Raw genomic sequence first — 22,949 nt, 5'->3', positions numbered from 1 at the left:
TATATATATATATATATATATATATATATATATATATATATATATACATACATATATACATACATATATATATATATATACATACATATATATATATATATATATATATATATATACATACAGTACAGGCCAAAAGTTTGGACACACCTTCTCATTCAATGCGTTTTCTTTATTTTCATGACTATTTACATTGTAGATTCTCACTGAAGGCATCAAAACTATGAATGAACCCATGTGGAATTATGTACTTAACAAAAAAGTGTGAAATAACTGAAAACATGTCTTATATTTTAGATTCCTAAAGTAGCCACCCTTTGCTTTTTTGATAGCACTGCCATCCCTTGGTGTTCTCTCAATGAGCTTCACGAGGTAGTCACCTGAAATGGTTTACCCTTCACAGGTGTGCCTTGTCAGGGTTAATTAGTGGAATTTTTTCCCTTATTAATGGGGTTGGGACCATCAGTTGTGTTGTGCAGAAGTCAGGTTGATACACAGCCGGCAGCCCTATTGGACAACTGTTAGAATTCATATTATGGCAAGAACCAATCAGCTAAGTAAAGAGAAACGAGTGGCCATCATTACTTTAACAAATGAAGGTCAGTCAGTCCGGAAAATTGCGAAAACTTTGAACGTGTCCCCAAGTGCAGTCGCAAAAACCATCAAGCGCTACAACGAAACTGGCTCACATGAGGACCGCCCCAGGAAAGGAAGACCAAGGGTCACCTCTGCTGCTGAGGATAAGTTCATCCGAGTCACCAGCCTCAGAAATTGCAAGTTAACAGCAGCTCAGATTAGAGACCAGATGAATGCCACACAGAGTTCTAGCAGCAGACACATCTCTAGAACAACTGTTAAGAGGAGACTGCGCGAATCAGCCCTTCATGGTCAAATAGCTGCTAGGAAACCACTGCTAAGGAGAGGCAACAAGCAGAAGAGATTGGTTTGGGCCAAGAAACACAAGGAATGGACATTAGACCAGTGGAAATTTGGTCTGATGAGTCCAAATTTGAGATCTTTGGTTCCAACCGCCGTGTCTTTGTGCGACGCAGAAAAGGTGAACGGATGGAACATGCCTGGTTCCCACCGTGAAGCATGGAGGAGGAGGTGTGATGGTGTGGGCGTGCTTTGCTGGTGACACTGTTGGGAATTGATTCAAAATTGAAGGCATACTGAACCAGCATGGCTACCACAGCATCCTGCAGCGACATGCCATCCCATCCGGTTTGCGTTTATTTGGACCATCATTTATTTTTCAACAGGACAATGACCCCAAACACACCTCCCGGCTGTGTAAGGGCTATTTGACCAAGAAGTAGAGTGATGGAGTGCTGCGCCAGATAACCTGGCCTCCACAGTCACCGGACCTGAACCCAATCAAGATGGTTTGGGGTGAGCTGGACCGCAGAGTGAAGGCAAAAGGGCCAACAAGTGCTAAGCATCTCTGGGAACTCCTTCAAGACTGTTGGAAAACCATTTCAGGTGACTACCTCTTGAAGCTCATCAAGAGAATGCCAAGAGTGTGCAAAGCAGTAATCAGAGCAAAGGGTGGCTACTTTGAAGAAACTAGAATATAAGACATGTTTTCAGTTATTTCACACTTTTTTGTTAAGTACATAATTCCATATATGTTCATTCATAGTTTTGATGCCTTCAGTGAGAATCTAAAATGTAAATAGTCATGAAAATAAAGGAAACGCATTGAATGAGAAGGTGTGTCCAAACTTTTGGCCTGTGTGTATATATATATATATATATATATATATATATATATATATATAAAGAATTCATATGAAGAATCTTTTCTCAAAAAAATTAGATGAAATAATTAAAATTTGCTTAACTGGCCTGACCACAGTTGAATACATTGTAGTTGTAAAAGATTTATATTGTTAGTATCAGTGCTCGAAGTGGGCCGGTATTCACAAGTACACAGTAACGGCATTTCTACATTTTACATACCTGAACTTTTTCTTGCCTACCGCTACTTCTTGCATGTAGCTGGTACTCTACCACTGACAGAGAAAGCGTCAGTGTCAGAGAGATTAATGACCCTAACGTTGCATAAACTACACTACCAAGAGGGCACTACGTGAGTTACCTCAGATCTTGATGAATCACGTAAAGGCAAGCAGTCGGCCCACCCTATCAGAAGTTTGCTTCTCCACGGACGCTAGTTCGAAAAAGCTGTCTGATGCCTGCGGCCTGACCGTAACAGATTTTTCACTGCTGAAAACCTAGAAACTAAAAAGAAGTGTGTCGGGTTTGCAAGTCGTTATGTTAGCCTGAATTCAGAAAGGTACTAAAAGAATGTGTGTGCCAGAGCTAGACACGTCAACACAGGTCCAAGTCCAACCAGAAACATCAGGTATGATTCATGAGCTTCATGAGTTAACGTTGATGTGAGCGGAACAGCTAGCGTTAATGAGTTGAACGTTACCTTAGTCAATGACACCGATGTCAACAATAACGTGAGTAACGAAACACATGGATGGCCTGACTGTTGGTCAAGGGACCAAATTATGTAGTTTTGCTCCCCGAACAGCTGGCTCATTTTTAAAGATAACAAACTGGGCTGCAAAACATGTAGCAGCAACCCGTCACTTGCTGGCCAGAAAGAGAGGGGACTGAAGCTGTCAAGAGAATGTAGAGCATGTTTAATTCAAGCCTTTGGTACAGACAAGGCGAAGCAACAGCTGTCACTGCGCAAAAAATTTAAAGACCACAGAGATTTGAAAACACACATTAAGGCAGCCAAAATAGCGGAGATGGCATTCCACAATGAGTTTAGCAGGCAAGTTCAATCTATGCACAGGCACACACACACAACTTGTTTAAATAAATACATACATTTATGTTATGTTATAGCAATAAATTGTTGTTGTACCAGCAATATCTCCAAGTTTTGTTTTTCACTGTAGAAATCTCAAATGTCATAATGATTTGCCAATGCAAGAGAATACCAGCAACTTTTTTGTTCCACTTCAAGCACTGGTTAGTATGATAATTCAGAATTTTTAGAGAAATGTGCCATCCTCTCCTCTGAGCCGTCATCTGAAGTGACTTTTTTAAAGGTGTGCACAGATTGTAACTCCAATTGGAGAGAGTTCCAAAGTTTAGGAGCTACAACCTCAAAAGAACATGCTATTTTTGGCTTGAGTCTAGAGCGAGGAACAACCAATAAACCTTTCATCAGAGGACCTCGGAGACCTGTTGTAATATTGAACTGCAGTAGCTCTTTGTTGTAGGCAGGAGACTGACCACGCAGAGCTCTATAAAAGCTCACAAGAATCTTGAATGGAATTCTGAAATTGATGGGGAGCCATTGAAGAGAAATCTAAATCTGTGAGCCTTAGGAGGGCCTGGTCAGAAGCTCTGCAGCAGCATGTTGACCACTTTTAAGCGATCCAGGGATTTTCTGCTTAGGCAGGTAAAAAAGACAATTACAATAGTCGTGACGGAACGAGATAAAGGTGCAAATTATCATTTTCATCTCTGCAAGTGACATCTGAGTTTTACAATGTTTCTCAGCTGGATAAAAACAGGAACAAATCACGCTTGACATGTTGGTCCAGAGTCAGAGCCTGGTCCATAGAGCCACCTAAATTTCGTAGGGAGGTTTTAAATGAAATATATGGTTAAATATCATCTGTGTAGCAGTGATCTGTCCAAGAGGAAGCATATTAGTACAAGGCAAACAGAATGGGACCAAGGACCAAACCTTGGGGAACACCCCAAAACAGATTCTCAGATGCTGTTAACCTTACAGTTTGTATTTGCATAGGTAATGTGATGTGCTGTGCACGTTACTACAGCAGCATCGGATGAATGATGAAAGTTGTTTTATGCTTCCTCTATTTTTCAGACATACAGTTATTACATATTAAATTTGAACTAGATTGTGAATCAGAACACAAGTATAATCTAAACTGGTTAGTAGTATTACACCTGAGTTGAATCTGTTGTTTGTCAGAACAGTCTGATCAACTGCAGGTAGCATCTAACCACTAACAGATTTCCAATAAAGGGGCATGGTGGTGCTTAAAAGAGTTCTTTAAAGGATGGTCTCTTGTATCCTAGCTCAAGCTCACTCCTTTGAACAGAAATAGGGAAACTGAGACGTCTTTTATGATGCTGGACCAGATTGATTTCCAGGTCACCCAAGGAGCAAGGACACATGAAATAAGGCAAATGAGAAGCACCCCTGGTGTTAAAATGGAATGTAATGGTAATGGTGGGAGCCATTGGGGAAAACAGATATTCTATGTGATAAGTCTTTTCTGTCATGTCCCTGATTATCTCCTATGTATTAACTGATATAATTTGTATATGAATGAAATGTGATTGATGCCCAAACCTAAAACAAAAACACCCAAATGTAAATGAGTGAATGTTTATCTGATGAGCAGGTGGCCCCTTGTACGGCAGCCTTAGCCACAGTGTATGAATGTGTTTTAAATGGTGAATGGTTCTTGTATATTCATTAATAAAACAGTATACACATGCTTGACTTCTGCTGTGTGTGATTGTGTATATGTATGTTCATGTGCTGATCCAGATCTCAGAGCTGTCATCAGAGCTGGCTGATGAGCGGAACACCGGGGAGTCAGCCTCCCAGCTGCTGGAGACCGAAACTTCTGAGAGACTTCGCCTGGAGAAGGACACGAAGGACCTGCAGGTAGAGACAGACACACACACACACACACACACACACACACACACACATTCACTCTTAAGTTTGGGTTTGCCTAAAACGGTCGAACACCAGGCACTGACCCATTACTTCACTTGATGTTTTTTTCCCCCAGCAGTTCTATTAAGGCAAATGAAAATGGAACTACCTTATTGTGATGGCAAATAGAGATGGATAACAGTTTATAGCCCAATTAGCCCTTTAGCAGTAAGGTAATACGATTTTCTACCACACAACCACATTCTCCGACTTCACAATGAACTTTGTAGTTAAGGCACATTGTAAAATGTAGTTTAATGTCTGTTCATTTATACATAAATTTAACATTAGCACATCAGCTTGAATTATTGAAGAGCAGAGCTGTCAGCCAGCCCTGCCTTTGCTCCTGTGGGGTTTAGTCTATAGTAATGTTTCAAAAGGAGTATTAATGTTGTAAAATGTCATATAAAATTAAACTTGGATAACTGAAAGGCTGTCTCATATTTAAACATCGCTGTTTTGTCAACACATTTAGGCTTTAATTATTGACGACCCAGGATCTGCTAACGCACAGTTCATTCAACTGCAACAAGGTCTCAGAGGCATACAGAATCGCCATTCAGTTGAAATTAACTGATTTCAGTCAGAGATGTTGCTGTTATAAAGGCTGATGGAAGCGTAATACCTTTTTTTCTTTTAATCTTTTAAAATTATTTTGCAATTAAGTCTAACAACATAACTACAGTACTAAATCTGATCACCACAACCCAAACAGTGGTCCATGCATGTAGTGCAGGGGATCCTTGCAAGAGTTTTGCAATAAACGTGTATGTATTGATTTGTCATATTCTAATGGAATTGTTTCATCAATATTCAATTGCACAAAATCCTTACCATTAATGGGGATCTGAGGCAAAAACCAAAGGTATCCTATTAATGCATTTGTTTGCATTAAAAAGATTTTTCCAGGATGCTGTGGATGTTTTCCCAAAATGGAAATATAGTTGGTCAACTCCAAAATACTGTATGGTAATGAATCCCATCCTGTATGATCTCAAACAGTTGCAGAATTAAGCCTCTTATAGAACATCACCTTACTTATTAAGTCATAGCTGTTTGTCCTTCCTCGCTGAGTGCATATGAAAATCTGATTAAAGTTACAGCTCTGCATTGCACACACACACACACACACACACACACACACACACACACACACACAGGAGCCCACATTAACCAGTATATTCCCATGTAGCAGATCAATGATGCCCTTCAGGTGTGTGGTGCTCAGCATCAGATGCTGCTGTGAGTCAGCAAGAGAACACAGCCTGCTGGGCTGTTCAACCTCACTGTCTAAATGAGAGTTTCACCTATAACACAACAAAATCCAGGTTTGTAGGTATGTGGCCTTTAATTTGTTAAATACTGGTGAGATCAAGCACAGAACGTCGTCTTTCCTGAGCCTTTTATTGTAGAAACAAATACTCTTTTTACTTGGACCGTTATGCTTAGAATACAGGGCACGTTAGTATTAGTATTTGTATAGTTAGTATAGTATAGTCAGACCTTCCTCCACAACCCTGCGCAGGAGGGTCTGGCTAGTCCACACAGCATTCCAGGATGGGAGAAAAACGTGCTCTATTGGCATTTTTTTTTTAACCAATCGCAATCATCTTGGGCAGCCCTAAGCTCGGCACAGAGCCGCTGCAAAATAGCCTCAGGAAGGAACTTGTTTTGGTGGAACATGTGTACGTTCAAAAGTTGTTTTAGCCGTGCAACAGAAAACACAGATTGGACAGATAGTCTAGCTAGCTGTCTGGATTTACCCTGCAGAGATCTGAGGAGCAGTAGTCCTCCACCAAATCCACCGGAGTTTAAAATTCCAACACAAAGAAAGCGGAAGGAAAATACATGCATCTGGCGGAAATTCCTGCCGCAACGGCGCAATCCGGGAAGGGGAATGTCGTGGATATAGACTACCGTTTACATAAAGTCACATAATAGTTCTGAGAAACCCTGCAACATTTTGTGGCATTTTCTCCCATTTGTACATCTCATAAATCAAGGAAATTGTGTTGGCATTCATTCATATCCACTTCAACATGTATGTACACTATACTTATCCTAACACTTTACTGTGGCGGCTGTGGCTAAGTGGTAGAGAGGTCGCCTGCCAATCGGAAGGTTGGTGGTTCGATCTCTGGCCCTGCAGTTCCATGCCGAAGTGTCCTTGGGCAAGACATAGAACCCAGAGTTGCGCCATCGGAGTGTAAATGTGTGTGAATGTTTATCTGATGAGCAGGTGGCACCTTGTACGGCAGCCTGGGCCACAGTGTATGAATGTGTGTGAATGGTGAATGGTTCCTGTACTATGTTAAAGCGCTTTGAGTAGTCGTTAAGACTAGAAAAGCGCTATATAAAAACAGTCAGTTTACATTTACTTTTTTTCTGTAAAAAAAACAACAACAACTGAATTCCTTGTTTCAGCCTGTGATTGCCAGCTGTTCATGAGCAGTGGTGCATTTGTGAGATTTGATTGTCAGCATAATCAGCACCTCTAAACTGCATTAGGAGGCTTTCTGCTCCGCTTCGTTTGCGAGCAGGTTTCATTCACAAAAAGGTTACCAAAGGGTAAAAAGAAGAATTTCAGACCACAGAGCTTCAATTACTGCTGTCGATAAACCAGCAGACAAAAACACAACAAATTCAGAAATGATTAACACAGCTACAGGTGGAGCGGCGCTGACTCTGCCTGAAATACAGAGGGAACGGTTTGACATGAAGTGAGATGCTAAAAAACATCTTTCTAAATCAAAGCTGTCCCTGGCTATAATGTGAGGAGGTCAAGGGGACCTGGAGATATTAGGCGAGAGAATATTATAGCTGACGGTAGGTGATGTTACACTGTCCGGTTTAATGGAATGCATTAAGACCCTGAGGCATCTATAACAACTACAAATGTTGAAGTTGCCAAAAGATGCCAATAAAAAAATAAATAAAATAAAAAATCTCAGTAAATTGGCAAGCATATGGCATTGGCAAATTGTCCCCCATCTTTTACAGTGCAGTCGCTCTGAAGGGATTCCTTCACAGCTGTTATGGGGAGGAGGAATGATTACACCAACCACTAACTCTGTATATATGGCATGCAAATGTAGTATTAAGATAGGCTTGAAAAAAATTTGAGCCTAAATCTAAATCCTTAAATGCACTCAGTACATATTCCACCATACAGCCAGGTCAGCCAGTGTTGCATTGATTGTTTCTCTTCTTCTGCTCTCATACACACACGCGCACACACACACACACACACACACACACGCACACAGCGACGACTGTAATTGTGAAATTATATTGTCAGGCCATTTCTCCACCGATGCCCTCCCCCAGCTCCCTCGATCCATTTAGTTCAGTTATTTGACATCTTTGACATGATGTCTTCCTCTATTTTTATTGGGCATTGTTGGAATAGTTTTTTTTACTGTGACTGCTCAGATAGCATGGTGAGAGGCTGCCTACAAATGGCCAGGCTGATAGAAATGTGGGATGGATTTTATTTTCTTCTTGTGTAAGTGAGGAGAGGCATAAGGGGGCATTGTGGGTATTCACCCAGAGGGAAGGGTTCATTGCATGTTGCAGTGGAATGGACCAGTAACATATTTGGATAATTCTATATAGGGAGTTATTGCATTGCATCCTCTTGAAAATAAGAGCTAAAAATTACAGTTAAATGTTATCACTGTAGCATCAAAATTTCCATACACTTGTAAGGGACATGTATATCATGGCATTTGGGATTACAGTTATTTATGCAGGTTCCAATCCTCTCAAGACAAAACTTCACTAAGACTTATACACACACACATTAGTGCCAATTCACCATTCTAAGCTCAGCTATAGTATGGCATAGACAAGTGAAGTGTGTGCCATGTTTATGGAGGTTATGGAGTTTTTTTAGTCACAAAGTGATTGAAAATGCACGAACAATATTGAAATATGAAATATAAATAACAAAATCGAATGGGTCAAAAACATACAGACACACAGCTAGAATTAGTTTCTTTAGCCCTTTTCACCTTAATCAGCTGCTTTTTGCTGCCACATAGCACAGGCTAACAAGGGATCTTTATGTATTCAGGGCAGTCCTGTGGAACACTAGCCTGACAAGCCAGACCCACATCAAGATGTTGGGTCTGGGAACTCACCATTGGCAGGGCTCAATCCAAGGGGCGGGATAAACGGTTGTCTTTCAAATTCCCTCTGCACGCAATAGGATAGTGCTACAACCAACCAGAGCAACGAAGAAGGTATCCGGTCGGCAAAACTCAGAACACATCTTCCTTTTTTAAGAATGACTTCAGTGCCGTTCTTTGTTCTTTTCTCAAAGAAAAGCTGAACTCCAAGTCTTCCAGAGTCGCGGCCAAAGCCAATTCGAAAGACCGCTGTTCGCCAGCAGCAGCAACCATCGCCTTTGTTTTCAAGTAGCAGGAACCGTCGTAACTCTGCCGTCATTATGTTAAGCCCGCCCACCGACTCTATACACGATGTGATTGGCCCGGCTGGAGTTTGGCTTTTCCAGCTCGCAAGCCAACGGAGAGTTGCTAGACCCCCTGGCTGCAAATTACATTGGCTGCCGATAGGGTGCGTCTAGACTTCTAGGCTAGTGGAACACTACTTCAGTTACTGCTTTGCATCAAACATGGTCACCAAATATAAAAACACAACAATATGACCATATGGCACAAAAGATGGAGACATAAAGAAACAAATATAAACCCGTAAATTGTCACTTAAATTTAACCCTGATTGTTCCAAACTTGTCGAAAAGGACTGTGTGAAGAGTTTCTGTGCCAGAATTTCTGTAAGCAGACCCTCCGGGGGGCCAGACTTTCAAATAAAGAAAATAAAATGTGTGTATACCCAATACGCCTCTCTTTGTTTGATATTTCAATTTTCTTACTAAATGAATGCTATATTTTTTACATTTTACATTAGTGTGAGCAGACTCCTACAAAACATGGAAACTCCATAATGATAACTAGGCTCCTAACTAGAAAATGATCTCAGACTAGGAGGCAGTTCAGTGTGGAGCGATGGTTAAAGTCTGTGATTATGGAAACGTCGTTGTAGTAGGCAGTGTCCTGATTGGTGGAAAACGCTTGCAGGAAGAATGGCCTGTTGTCAGGTAAAAAAATGTCACTGTCAAAGAGCCTAAAGCAAAAAGTTGACGTGGAAAACCACAGCTTTAATGAAGAATGGACTGATAAGTAGGCTAGCATTCATTTTGCCGACTTTCAGTAACGCTAAACCTGTATGCCTCATTTGCAATGAAACGATGCTGTGGCAAAAGAATACAACATGCATCATCATCAAGAATGATAACGATGAGGTCATTCACATGCATTAAGTAGCCACATGGATTTGTTTTGGTCTTATAATACATCCATAGATTTACCTCTCTTGCAGAGAGGATGGTTTGTTTAGCCAGCAGCTAAGTTTACAAGAATTTGTCAAAATTTTAAGATTAGTGGCAAACGAAGATAAACAAACATGTTTTGAATTCATTGTTATTTTGCGGGCCGGTCTGACGATTGCTGTAAGAGTTCTTTATACAATAATTTTTTCCAAGACTTGTTTTCAGAAATTCATTGGAAAAATAACAGAGGGTCCCGACACCTATTGTGGGCCGCATCCTCACCTGCTGCTGATGGGACTGGATAGTCAGTTAGTTTTTACTCTCAGCAGGAGACATTTCAATCCTACATCAGCAACAACCAAAGCTTTCCTCTGTGGGCCCCTGAGACTTAATGTGCTTCTATTTGGGCCCTTCAATACATGAAAACCTGCAGAACTCCGGTTAATCCACAGAGACAGATGTGTTCACGTAGTCATATAAAACCTTTCTTCTCTCTCATCCAACAGGCCAAGTTTGACAGCATGAAGAAACAGATGGAGTCCATGGAGATGGAGGTGATGGAGGCTCGACTCATCAGGGCGTCTGAACTCAACGGAGAGATGGAAGATGACGACACAGGTCAGACACAATGTGGACAAAATAACAGATATGCCCCAGGCACAGCAGAAATTACCAATCTGATGAGACTTCTGATTTATGTTGTGTTGCTTAAAAAACTTGAGCGTGCGTGTGTGCATGCGTGCCTGATCCCCTGTCTCACTCTAGACACAGCTGAGAAGTCAAGACAGCCAAAATCACCATAAACCTGGGTGTTTTATTTTGAAAATTGTTTAAGTATTCAATTACCTACCTGGTTTGACACATTCACTAGTGGATATGCCGAAATGATCGCTGCAGCGCGGGGGGCCGGCGCGGCCGCTCCACTCCTGTTTGCAGCTGGTGTGTACTGACAGATAGGATAACATGGGCGTCGAAATGAAACTTTCTCGGCTTCACGGCGCTTCGTCCAGTGTGTTTTTGGCATTGCATACCCCGCTGGGGCCTTCTGCTTCGGGATCACTAGTGAAATAAAAAACTCAAGTTGGCAATAATCTTTTGAGAGTTTTGCATGTTGATAATGCACACCTTTTATCATTTACTGTTAGTATAGACATGAACACGGGAACATATTTTCAGTAAGGGAAGTTATTTTCAGTATTGCATCCAATAGTATTGCATCCAATAGTGCAATCCAATAAATCTGAATTAATATTGATTAATCTGTAGATTTCTTTTTTTTTTATTAAGCATTATTAAGAAAAAAGGAAAAAAAGGCCATTTTTTAAGAACCTGACCTGACGAGTTCTTTTATCTAACCAACAGTCAAACTATGTATTAACATTGATATTAAAAAGATAAAAGTAGCAATATCTTGAATTAGAGAAGTTGGAAGCAGAGAAAGTTTGGCATTCCTGCTTAAAAGTTACAATTAATTGATTTTTTTTTTAATTGTTGTTGATTCAAGTCAACTAATTGATCATTTTAATTAAATCCACTCCACTCCACAAACTGCAGCCTCAGAAACAACCATATAGTTAAATCAAATCTTCTGACAGTTTCAAAATCGTTTTTAAATGTGTTTTTACGTGTGCGTTTTTAAATGTGTTTTAATTGTGCATTATTTAGTTGTTGTTGAGCCTTGTCTGAGAATTTCTGTCACTTTGTGACAGACAGCATATCCATCCATCCATCCTTCTATCAGTGAAATAACTATATTCCAAGCATATATAAGCTGTGTTGACAAAAAGGGAAAGTCGTCACTATTAGTCTTTCAACAACAACAATAACTTAATTTGGTGAACAATCTGTCAACAGAACCTTGACAAAAAAGCCGTGAGTCGCATGTACACCTCTGAGAGTCTGTACACAAGCTCTCTCTTTGAGCTGCTCATACGCATACTGTGTGTATGTAACACAGACGTGACAATAGCAGTGATTCACTCCCAGACTGTTCTTCAGTGGAGGTGCAGGAACTGTGGGGAGGGGGGGGTGTCCGATCGATGCTTTGACAAAAGCCAAGAAATATCCAATGTGAAGAAGTGTATTAGAAATTGATCAGTTAAAAGCGAAAAGTAAAGTAAAGATTCAGTTCCAGACACCCTGCAGGCAGGCTGCCAGCTGTGTGACATGCAGACTTTGTGAATGTAGCATTGATCTTGGACTTAGTTTCTTCATATTGCTTCGTCAAGTTTTGTGGGTGGTGATGGCGCAGTGGATATGACATATGCCTTTGGTATGGAAGACCTGGATTTGATTCCCACTGCATTACATTAACCAATGTGTCCCTGAGCAAGACACTTAACCCATAGTTGCTCCAGAGGCGTGTGACCTCTGACATATATCGCAATTGTAAGTCGCTTTGGATAAAAGCGTCCGCTAAATGACGTAATGTAATAATATATAATGTAATGTTGCGTAGGTTGGAACAGACATGGCACACACTTTACTTGTCTGTGCCGTACTATAGCAGAGCTTAGACTGGTGAACTGACACTGAAACATGTGACATTTCAACAAGTCATGTCAGACTGAAGTACATTCAGTATGTGTATATGTCTTAGTGAAGTTTTGTCTTGAGAGGATTGGAACTGACTTTTTCAGGGAAGTAATAGAAAAACGAAATAATGGCTACCGCTTTAAACTGGCTGCAGGTGAACATCTTAGTCTCAAAACAAATCTGTCAGTGCAGTAGCTTGTGGCTACTTCAGTAACGATTGATAGCTTTAATAGAAATACTGCATGTGTCTTATTAATTAAACATATCATCAATTAGACATCCTAATGACTTTGGTGATCCCCTGACTTTTCCTCTGGCGCTACAAACTGGTTAAACTTTGAGGAGAGAAGGGGTGGTAACACTTGTACTAAATAAGAATGGCTCACATAAATTCCCCGTTATGTGCATTTCCTCAACACTAATTCAATCAATACAACATCAGTGTCATGTTTTACTTACCACTCTGCTGTTTCTCTGTGTAATCCCAGTCACATCTACTTTGCTGTTTCTCTGAGTGCTGTTGTGTTAGTCAACTCTTTCTGCAGACAATTTAATGCAAAAGCCTACCAGGAAGGGGATTGCTTATAAGGCTTCTAATGTGAACTTCCACAACATAAAAGTGTTTTAATGCTTGGACATTTAAAATGTCTCGGAAAGTCAGGATATGCGACCCAGGTTTTTTCATGCAAAAGTCTAAGTTTGGTATGAAATTATCACTAATATTAAGTTTGGAGATATTTATTTATTTACTGAAATCCTCATTTCAAACGAGTACTGTGCTTTTGTGACCAGTGTTTGCATATATGCATCAAGTGTAAGCATATTCAGATGAAACACAAATGTAGCTGACTGGGAACGTGCTGCTGTGACAGGCGGTGAGTGGAGGCTGAAGTATGAGCGAGCCATCAGGGAGATTGAGTTCACCAAGAAGAGACTGCAGCAGGAGTGTGATGACAAGCTGGAGGTGGAGCAGCAGAACAAGCGGCAGCTGGAGAGGAGGGTGAGTCTTTCACTCATTCCAAACCACTGGCCTCCATCTCTGATATAAGGACCACCATTAGCTTGACGATATGTACTGTAGAATTCATTGATTTCATTTTTAAGTATTAAAGCTGTAAAATAGTGTGATATAAGGCTCTACCCAAGTTAGACACCTCCAAGCTTCTTGTTTTAGTACACCAATACAAATATTTGCATTTTTATAATATGGCGTCAGATTTATGTCATATGTCAGATATAATGAGCCGATGATGCCAATGATGTATGTGACCACTGTAAATTACATGATAACTAAAATTACAATTATTTATTAAGTGGCTGTGTTGTGAATGCAGTGTATAGATTACATTTCTGCCTGGATGCCTCTCAAGTCCGTTACACATTGCATGACATTTGTTGCCGTGCAATTCCCAGCAGCAGGCTTTTCATCGTGTTGAAAAGTGTTCGTCTCCAGTTGTGATTTTTCGTGTGAATGTGTTTGTTCAGATCACCGACCTGCAGGCCGACAACGAGGAGTCCCAGCGAAACATCTCGCAGCTGAAGAAGAAAACCCAGCGGCTCACGTCTGAACTGCAGGACACCAAACTTCACCTGGAGGGCCAACAGAGCCGCAACCACGACCTGGAGAAGAAGCAGAGGAAGTCAGTACACACACACACACACGCACACACACACACACACGCACACACACACACACACACACACACACACACACACACACACACACACACACACACGTAAACACAAGCACGCACACACACACACGCGCACACACACACACACACACGCACACACACACACACACACACACACACGCACACACACCGCAGAAACACAAGCACGCACGCAAACACACACACACATACATACATACAAACACACACACACACACACACAGACTTCACACAGTTGTATTGCATCATTCTGTCGTGTTCCCGCATACTGTGTTGCTGTAGTAACAATAGTAACTGTAAGGAAAGAAAAACTATATTGTGTTCCAGAGTGTTTATAGCATCATGCTGTGCAGACAGAACAGACGAGTATCCAGCTCATTTGTACTTGTGTGTGTGTGTGTGTGTGTGTGTGTGTGTGTGTGTGTGTGTGTGTGTGTGTGTGTGTGTGTGTGTGTGTGTGTGTGTGTGTGTGTGTGTGTGTGTGTGTGTGTGTGTGTGTGTGTGTGAGGCTACTATCGAGGGACATGCTCCGTAGCTGTATATGTGTTGCTGAATATGCATGCTATATTTAAAGCATGTATGATCTTCTTCGTGGCCAGCTCAGCCCATTTTAAGTTATTAGATTTTTTCCAATTTTGCTTTTCACGTGTCACCAGAGTAGCAGTAGTTGTTGACAGTGCTAATCAGAAGAGTGTGTGTCGGTGTGCAGGTTTGACGGCGAGCTGAGTATGGCCCAGGAGGAGGTGCAGAGGGAGAGGAGCCTGAGGGAGAAACTGGCCCGAGAGAAAGACATGCTGGCCGGAGAGGCCTTCAGCCTCCGACAGCAGCTGGAGGTCTGTGTCACAAATCACTGATATGATGGTTTTTTGAATTTGAAACGGGGTTGAATTTTCCTCTCTGTGGTGTCTATTTATAGTTTATTTTCATGCCTGGCTGGTGAAAAAAGTGGAACCACCCATTGATTTATTCATCCAGCTGAATCAAAGTAGTTACATGTTCCAAAAATAGGGACTATCATTATGCCTATGTAAGTATTATGTGACAGCCTAAGGTGTAAAGGGGCTTGTTAAAATGACTTCCAGTCATTCTGTTCTGAAGTGACACTGAATTTTTGCATCTTGGTGCTCATCACATAATGTTCCACAACCAGTTAGAAAAGAAGTATAAAAAAACTTCCTACGTGTCTCCCTATATGACACTTTCTATATGCACACACAAATCATCAAGAAATGTAATCTCCAATATCTCCGCGACACTTCCTCCCACCCTCTGTCTGTGTTTTTAGCCTAACAGCTAACATTCCTAAAAGGGCGTCTTTGCGATCGTAGCCCTTCCAGAATCTTAGTGGTCCGGCCTGAAACTTAAGTGGCTTTTCTGAGACTTAGCACAATAATACCAGAACGATAAATTCACAACTAAACGGCTACTCTATACATTTCTGCCTGATTCAAATTTTGTTTAGTTTTTTCTTTTATCTTTATAGTCATATAACAATTCATACATTCATGTGTCATCCCTGCAGCATACATATTCTGATAGCCCAGGTTCTCCTGAAAAAATACATAAAGATGTCTATAACTCAATTGTGCATAACAGGGTTGAGTGTTATACAATAGGGCTGTAGCAATACACTAATCTCACGATACGATACACGATATTCAGCTCACGATACGATATATATATCACGATATTCAGCCAACGATACGATTCGATTCGATATAATTCGATACACTTACATCATTTTCTGAAAGATTTAAAGGGGACAGAGTGATTTTGGTGACATCTTGTGAGTGTTCCATTTACTTGGATTTAATTAATTGAAATGAAAACATCAATTACACAATATATGTCTCTGACTGGACAGAGAGTCTACAGCAGGGATCATCAACTACATTTTTTTCAGAATTTTTCGAAGCACTCTGGCGGCCGGACTTTCAAATAAAGAAAATAAAATGAATTTATACCTATTCTTGTTCGAAATTTTCACTTTCTTACTGAATTAATGCTATATATATATATATATATATTTTTTTTTTTTTACATGTATTAGTGTGAACAAACTCCTAAAAAACATGGAAACTCCATAATGATAACTGGCTCTTTAACTAGAAAAAGATCTCAGACTAGGAGGCAGTTCACTGAGGAGTGATGGTTAAAGTCTGTGATTATGGAAAATTATTGTAGTATGCAGCATCCTGATTGGTGGAAAATGCTTGCAGAAAGAAAGGCTGTTGTCAGGTAAACATGTCACTGTCAAAGAGACTGAAGCGAAAAGTTGACGTGGAAAAGCCAAAAGCCCAGCTTTAATGATGAATGGACTGATAAGCATTCTATGCACTCATCATGTATGCCTCATTTGCAATGAAACGATGTTGCAAAATAATACAACCAGCATCATCATCATCATCACTCGAACATAACGATCGCGTCATTCACGTGCATATTAAGTAGCTCCAGATTGTCCGCTCTAGCGGAGAGTTTGGTTTGTTCAGCCAGCAGTGAGGTTTACAAGGATTTGTCAAAATTTTCAGATTCCCGGCAACCTAAGATAAACAGTTAGACTACAAACCGACAGCTTTTCTTTTAGCTTGTTTGTAAAAATTCGCTATTTGCAGAGTAGAGCTGTGTTTGCGTAAAACAGCGGGGGGACTGAGCAGATTGAAATATTGCTTTCTACATGTTGATGCCGGTCTACACAGGTGAGTGCATTGATAAGTGTTGACTTTCTACTCACGAAGGTTTAATTGTAGCCTATTTACAGAAAAGAGACCAGCGTGAGTTCATCTGCCCCAGCGGCCGTTGGTAACTCTGTATCGTTCCAAGTCAGGGGCTGCGTGTTTTAACCTTTAACGCACACACATCTCGGCTCAGCTGTGTGTGTGTTTTAACGCACACACATCTCGGCTCAGCTGTGTGTGTGGAGCTCGGGCATCGCTGTACAGAATCCCGGCATGTGAATAGAGATGTAAATACAGGGGGCTGGGTTTTTGCTCTAAATGCTTGAAATGATAAATAACAGAACGCATTTTTTCCTCTTTACATTTTGTGAATTCATGATTATTCTGCGGGCCAGACTAAAAGCTTTGGCGGCGGGCCAGTTGACGTTGGCTGCTCTACAGCGACACTAGCGGCTGGCTGACCAAATCACTCTTCCTGCAACGTGAACGGGGGTAAACACGGGGGATTTGAATGGGACTTATGTATCGATACTCGCGGCTTAAAAATCGATACTTTCTTGGGGGGAAAAAATATCGATTTATATCGTAGAATCGATAAAATTGCTCAGCCTTATTATACAAGCATTATTACACAAGGAGACCAGGCGAACCAAAGATTGGGAAAAATGGCTTAGACCCCTAACCTCTTTTATTTGGTCTGTGGAAACTTGTGGATCTTGATTACATCTATGATAAAGGTCTGCAAGTTTGCACTGCACCTGTCCACACTGCATGAGTTTGTAATTATGAGTTTTGGAAATATTTTTCTGTGTGTGTGTGTGTGTACACCTTGTAGCTACATGCTGAGCTGAGGAAAGAATTGCTCAGCCTGCCCTCAACATGTGTATGTGTGTCTGTTACTGTTCCATGTTCACGCTGTAACTCTCCTCCCCCCCCCTCCCTCTGGGGTTCAGGACAAGGACCTGGAGGTGTGTGCAGTCAACGTGAAGCTGGAGCAGCTGGACGCCGAGCTGCACGACCTCAACTCCCAGGAGTCCAAGGATGAGGCTTCTCTGGCCAAGGTCTGCTTTCTTTCTTTCTTTCTTTCTTTCTTTCTTTCTTTCTTTCTTTCTTTGTCTTTCTGTCTCTCTCTCTCTTCTCTTTTATAATTCTTCTCTGCGTGTTATTGTATTTATTGCTGCCTATTGCATTTTTGTTATAAATCTCTTTGTACAGAAACTATGTACAGAGACTCGCAGAATATCTCTTTGCTACAGCAGCTCTATTAGCAATTCAAATACAGGTGTACAAATACATACAAGATGTCAGGTTCTGCCTGTAAGAAGTTTTTCCTCACCACTGTCTCACCAAATGATTGCTCTTAGAGGAATTGTTGGGTCTTTTGTAAATTATAGAATGTGGTCTAGACCTACTCTATCTGTAAAGTGTTCTGAGATAACTCCTGTTGTGATTTGACACTATAAATAAAATTGAATTGAATTGAAATACACACCCACAGTAAAAAATTTTTTAACTTTGTCTAATCAAGTGAACAAGCTCTATTTTTTGTAATCATATTTACTATTTGTGTACTATATGTAATGATCCAGGTGAGGAAGCAGCTCCGCGACATGGAGGCCAAGCTGAAAGACCAGGAGGAGGAGCTGGACGAGCAGGCCGGCACCATCCAGATGTTGGAGCAGGTACAGCCGGAGCAAAGTGCTCCTCTCACAATGTTATTGCAGCTTTAAATGAATAGTTTACCCCAAAATGATGATTGACTACATCCACGTAACTGCCCATGGCCTCTACTTGATAGAAAGCTGAGTGTTTTCTCAGAGTAACACACAAACACTAACAAAATGTCCTGATAGTGCTGGAGACTCTACACCACTGCTGGCTGTGATTTATTTGAGGGTGTTGTGAATATTAATATTTATATATTTAATATTGAGTTCAAGTTTGACTAAAGCGTCACAGCCGTCGCCAGCTCTCTCTCCAGCCCGGTGTCTCTGTGTTCACTGAGAGGTAGACTACTAAAGGCTTAATCTGTTCCAATATATGATAAAGTCAGATACTAATATGATTTACAGTATGCACGTGCCTACTCCAACATTTTAAATTTGGGAAATATGCATTATTATTATAAATATAAGGTTTCTTCAAGTTTTTTTTTTACTTTCTTAAATATCTCATGTATGTTAAGAACAGAGCTGGAGTCTGGAGAGGGTTAGCCTAGAAGCAAGGGGAACTGGCTAAACTTACCAACCACTCTTGACATGACTAATTAACACACATTTAATATGTTAAATCTATACACAAACAGAAATGTAAAAATCTGATCAGACACAAAATCACTACATAGTGCGGTTAATAATACTAAGACAGGATTTAAATCTGTGGAAAGTTATCACAAATATTTTTGCAGATGTCCGATTAGAGCTGGACAATGTGGTTGGAATTTGTATCATACCATTAATAGTATTTCCCTGATAGCTACATTTATCATGACATGGCAAATATATTGCAGAGTCACATATATAAAATGTTTGTGGAACTTGGAAAATTCAAATCAACAAAGGTGAAGCAACACAAATATGATTGTATTGTCCCATTACAATTCCACTGAAAATCTATAGATTATAATAATGATTTCTCACCCAGCTTTAATTTGGATATGAACATAGTGTGAGTTAAGGGATAGAAGACAGATGCTCAGAGCAACATATGGCTGGAAAGCCACCAGCAGCCACCAGAGCCTGACACAGATTGGGAAGTTATCCATGATCACCATGTATACTCCAGTTGTATTTATGTATAAAAAAAACAGTTCTCCACTCCAGCAGCAGACTGAGCTGTAGCGATGCTCCCACACAGAAACAGAGAGAGCCTGTCTCCCTGTAGTCCTTCCACTATGAGAAGATGTCAGAGTTTGTTAGCAACACAGAGAACAACAGCAAAGCACTGTGGACATATGCACATGTATGAATAATATATGAAAATAAGGTTTGAAATCAGAAAAAGGGATCCTTTAAGCCAGGGGAGAGCAGAGATGATGTACAATGCGTGTTTGTCTTTCAGGCCAAGCTTCGTCTGGAGATGGAGATGGAGCGCTTGCGTCAGACTCATTCCAAGGAGGTGGAGAGCAAAGACGACGAGGTGGAGGAGATCAGGCAGTCCTGCAGCAAGAAGGTAGGCAGCTTCATTACATGCACATGCACACATTTTAATACTGGTATTTAAGTTTGCAATAGAGCAACAAATGAGATGCTGAATACAGAGTCACTTTACAGCAGGGCTCTTCAATTTTTTTAGGCCACGGACCCCTAACCTGAAAGAGAAATGGAGCAGGGACCCCCTCCTACATATATTGTATAAAATTGAGTTGCTTATTAAACTGGGCCTTCAATAACGTGTAGGGTGGCCTAAAGCAGAGATCTTCAACAGGGGGTCCGTGACCCCTAGCGGATCCTTCATTTTGTACAATATATATAGTAGTGGGACCCTGTTCTATTTCTTTTTCAGCTAAGGGGTCCTTGGCCTAAGAAACTTTGAAGACCCCTGGCCTAAAGCCTTTACACATCACTTTTTATGGTGCCCTACCATACTAGCCTATTAAAATAATGTTTTAAATATTGATATATCATCATGTTTTAATGTCAAACACACAGTGAATCCAGAAGCGTAACTGATGGCTACCATAGTGGCAACCTTACAGCACAGAGTATCATCAATGTTGCTGAGGTTGTTGTTGTTTTTTTATGAATAGGCCGATTTATCTTTGCTAATATGTTGGATTCATGTTGGTATTTTCAGACATATTTAAATTTTTCGGGGGTGGGAGGGAAACTTTAAAAAAGTACTAAACAATAATTTGGCGGCTCCCTGCAGTGACTCTAAGGACCCCCTAGAGGTCACGGACCCCCTGTTGAAGATCACTGCTATCAGGATCCCCATTTTACCTTGCTGCTCCCCTCAGATGGCTTCTGCTTGAATTTGTAATTTTTCCTGAATTGTAATGGCTCACAACAGGTCCAGATCACCATGCAGGGACTGAATCACCCAATGAAATGCTTTCTAACGGGCAACTCACAAGACAGAGAATAAAAAAGAATGGTCAAAATTGAAGTAGCATAGGCTGTGGTATCCTGACTTTTAGTTTCTAGTATGAGTCTGAAAACCCTGCAATAGTGTATTTAAGCTCCTTATGACCTCACAAGGAGCAAGATTCCTGATTGGCCCATCTGAGCTTTCATTTTCTCAAAGGCAGGTCAGGATACCCAGGGCTCGATTTACACCTATCACCATATCTAACCACTGGGTGACCATAGGCAGGCTGGGGGAACGCATATTAATGTTAAAAAACCTCATAAAATGAAATTTTCATGCCGTGGGACCTTTAACCGTTTGTTATTAATTTACATGTCTGGAAGAGCTCTGTAACATTATCAAGTCATACTTTAGTTGTGTAAATGTAACTGACTGTGTTAAATGGTCATATGATATTGTCTCTTATCGATTGCAGGCCCCTGAATTGAATCAAATTGAAATCGTATCGTGACAGACTTTAAGATATCAGCAAATATGGTACCATTGTCCAAATAATCAATATAATATTGTATCGTGATAAAACGTGTGATTTAAACCCCTATTTCCAACTGTATTTACAATTGCATTTGTTAGATTAAGGTCCATCATGGAAACTATTTGACTCTTTCTTGAGTCACATTAGTTAATATGTCAGCATGATGGCTCCCATTGGTGGCTGAACTGTCTGATGATGTTATTAAGGTGGATGTGAGTGTTTGTGTGTTGGTTTATGTGTGGGTGGTTTGCTGGTGGAATCTGGCTGCATCTTCAGCGTTGTTGCTGTTACTGCTGTTTTGTATTTGCTTGGCCGTGGCAGTGCTGACTGCCCTCCACCAGGCAAGCCCTCGTTAGCCCACGCGTAATTAGATTCTTCTACACTTACTCCAGCTGGGAGCACGGTCTCCACACTGGGTCTTCCAGAGACATTTACAAAGTGATGTAGTATTTGATGATGGATTATGCTGAATAAATCCATGGAGGAAGCCCTATAGTATTGTCTGTGTAAATTGGACATTGTACCTCAATGCAGAACCTTGCTCATCTGTATGCATCCAAAGTTATTTGAACAAACAAGCTGCTGTAGACTGGACACTAGTGGAACCACTATGTTTTTACAGCCAGTGTGATCATCAGATATGGATATATGGATATTCATAATTTCTTTTTTTAAATTTATTTATTCTTACTGTTTTTTTATATTGTTTTCATGATTTATATTGTTTTTACTCACTGGCACTATGGGGGAACACGATTTCTTTTTTTTATGTATGCAAATACATGAAAGAGTGATGATAAAGGCAGTCTTGAATCTTGAATTTAGAAGTCAATTCTATATATGGATTATTGTCATAGGTCAGCAGCCATATATGCTCTAGGTTCTGTACTCCCGTGTGATCAGACAGAACTGTTTTTGTGTGATTCCAGCTGAAGCAAATGGAAGTCCAGCTTGAAGAAGAGTACGACGAGAAGCAGAAGGTGCTGAAGGAGAAGAGAGAGCTGGAGTCCAAGCTTCTGTCAGCACAGGACAAGGTAACTACACGGTAGACATGTTCCCATGCCAGTATCAGAAAATACCGATACCGCCTAAAATGCTGGTATCGATATCGGCGAGTACTGGAGTTTATGCACCGATCCGATGCCACGTAGTTTAGCCCTGAAGAAAATCCACTTTAAAGTTTATTTATGTTCTTTTTCCGCTATGACTTGCTGTCAAAACTGCATAGTAAATGAACATTCATTTTTCACGAAGAGTTTAACAACAAAGATAGCTAACATATCTCATCCATACAGGGTTAGCATACAGTACCAGTCAAAAGTTTGGACACGTTTTCTCATTCACTTTAATGGGAAAGCTTGTCCAAACTTTTGACTGGTACTGCATATGTATTTTTTTAACACACTGGTATCAGATC

At 40.6% G+C, this 22,949-nt stretch overlaps 1 protein-coding gene across 18 annotated transcripts in view; it reads left to right on the top strand.

The window, feature by feature from the left end:
- myo18ab (myosin XVIIIAb) overlaps positions 1-22,949 on the top strand; it is a 168,488-nt gene that overhangs the window by 112,675 nt on the left and 32,864 nt on the right. For all 18 annotated transcript variants that reach the window (XM_039791360.1, XM_039791353.1, XM_039791346.1 and 15 more), the window contains 9 exons: positions 4,556-4,675; positions 10,589-10,700; positions 13,490-13,617; positions 14,103-14,257; positions 15,000-15,123; positions 17,922-18,029; positions 18,558-18,650; positions 20,029-20,139; positions 22,462-22,566. In XM_039791360.1, the coding sequence (XP_039647294.1) occupies positions 4,556-4,675; positions 10,589-10,700; positions 13,490-13,617; positions 14,103-14,257; positions 15,000-15,123; positions 17,922-18,029; positions 18,558-18,650; positions 20,029-20,139; positions 22,462-22,566 (1,056 nt within the window). The remainder of the gene's footprint in view (positions 1-4,555; positions 4,676-10,588; positions 10,701-13,489; positions 13,618-14,102; positions 14,258-14,999; positions 15,124-17,921; positions 18,030-18,557; positions 18,651-20,028; positions 20,140-22,461; positions 22,567-22,949) is intronic.

The sequence above is a fragment of the Perca fluviatilis genome, chromosome 2 (assembly GCF_010015445.1).
Source record: "Perca fluviatilis chromosome 2, GENO_Pfluv_1.0, whole genome shotgun sequence".
NCBI lineage: Eukaryota > Metazoa > Chordata > Actinopteri > Perciformes > Percidae > Perca > Perca fluviatilis.
This window is presented reverse-complemented; position numbering and strand designations above follow the sequence as displayed.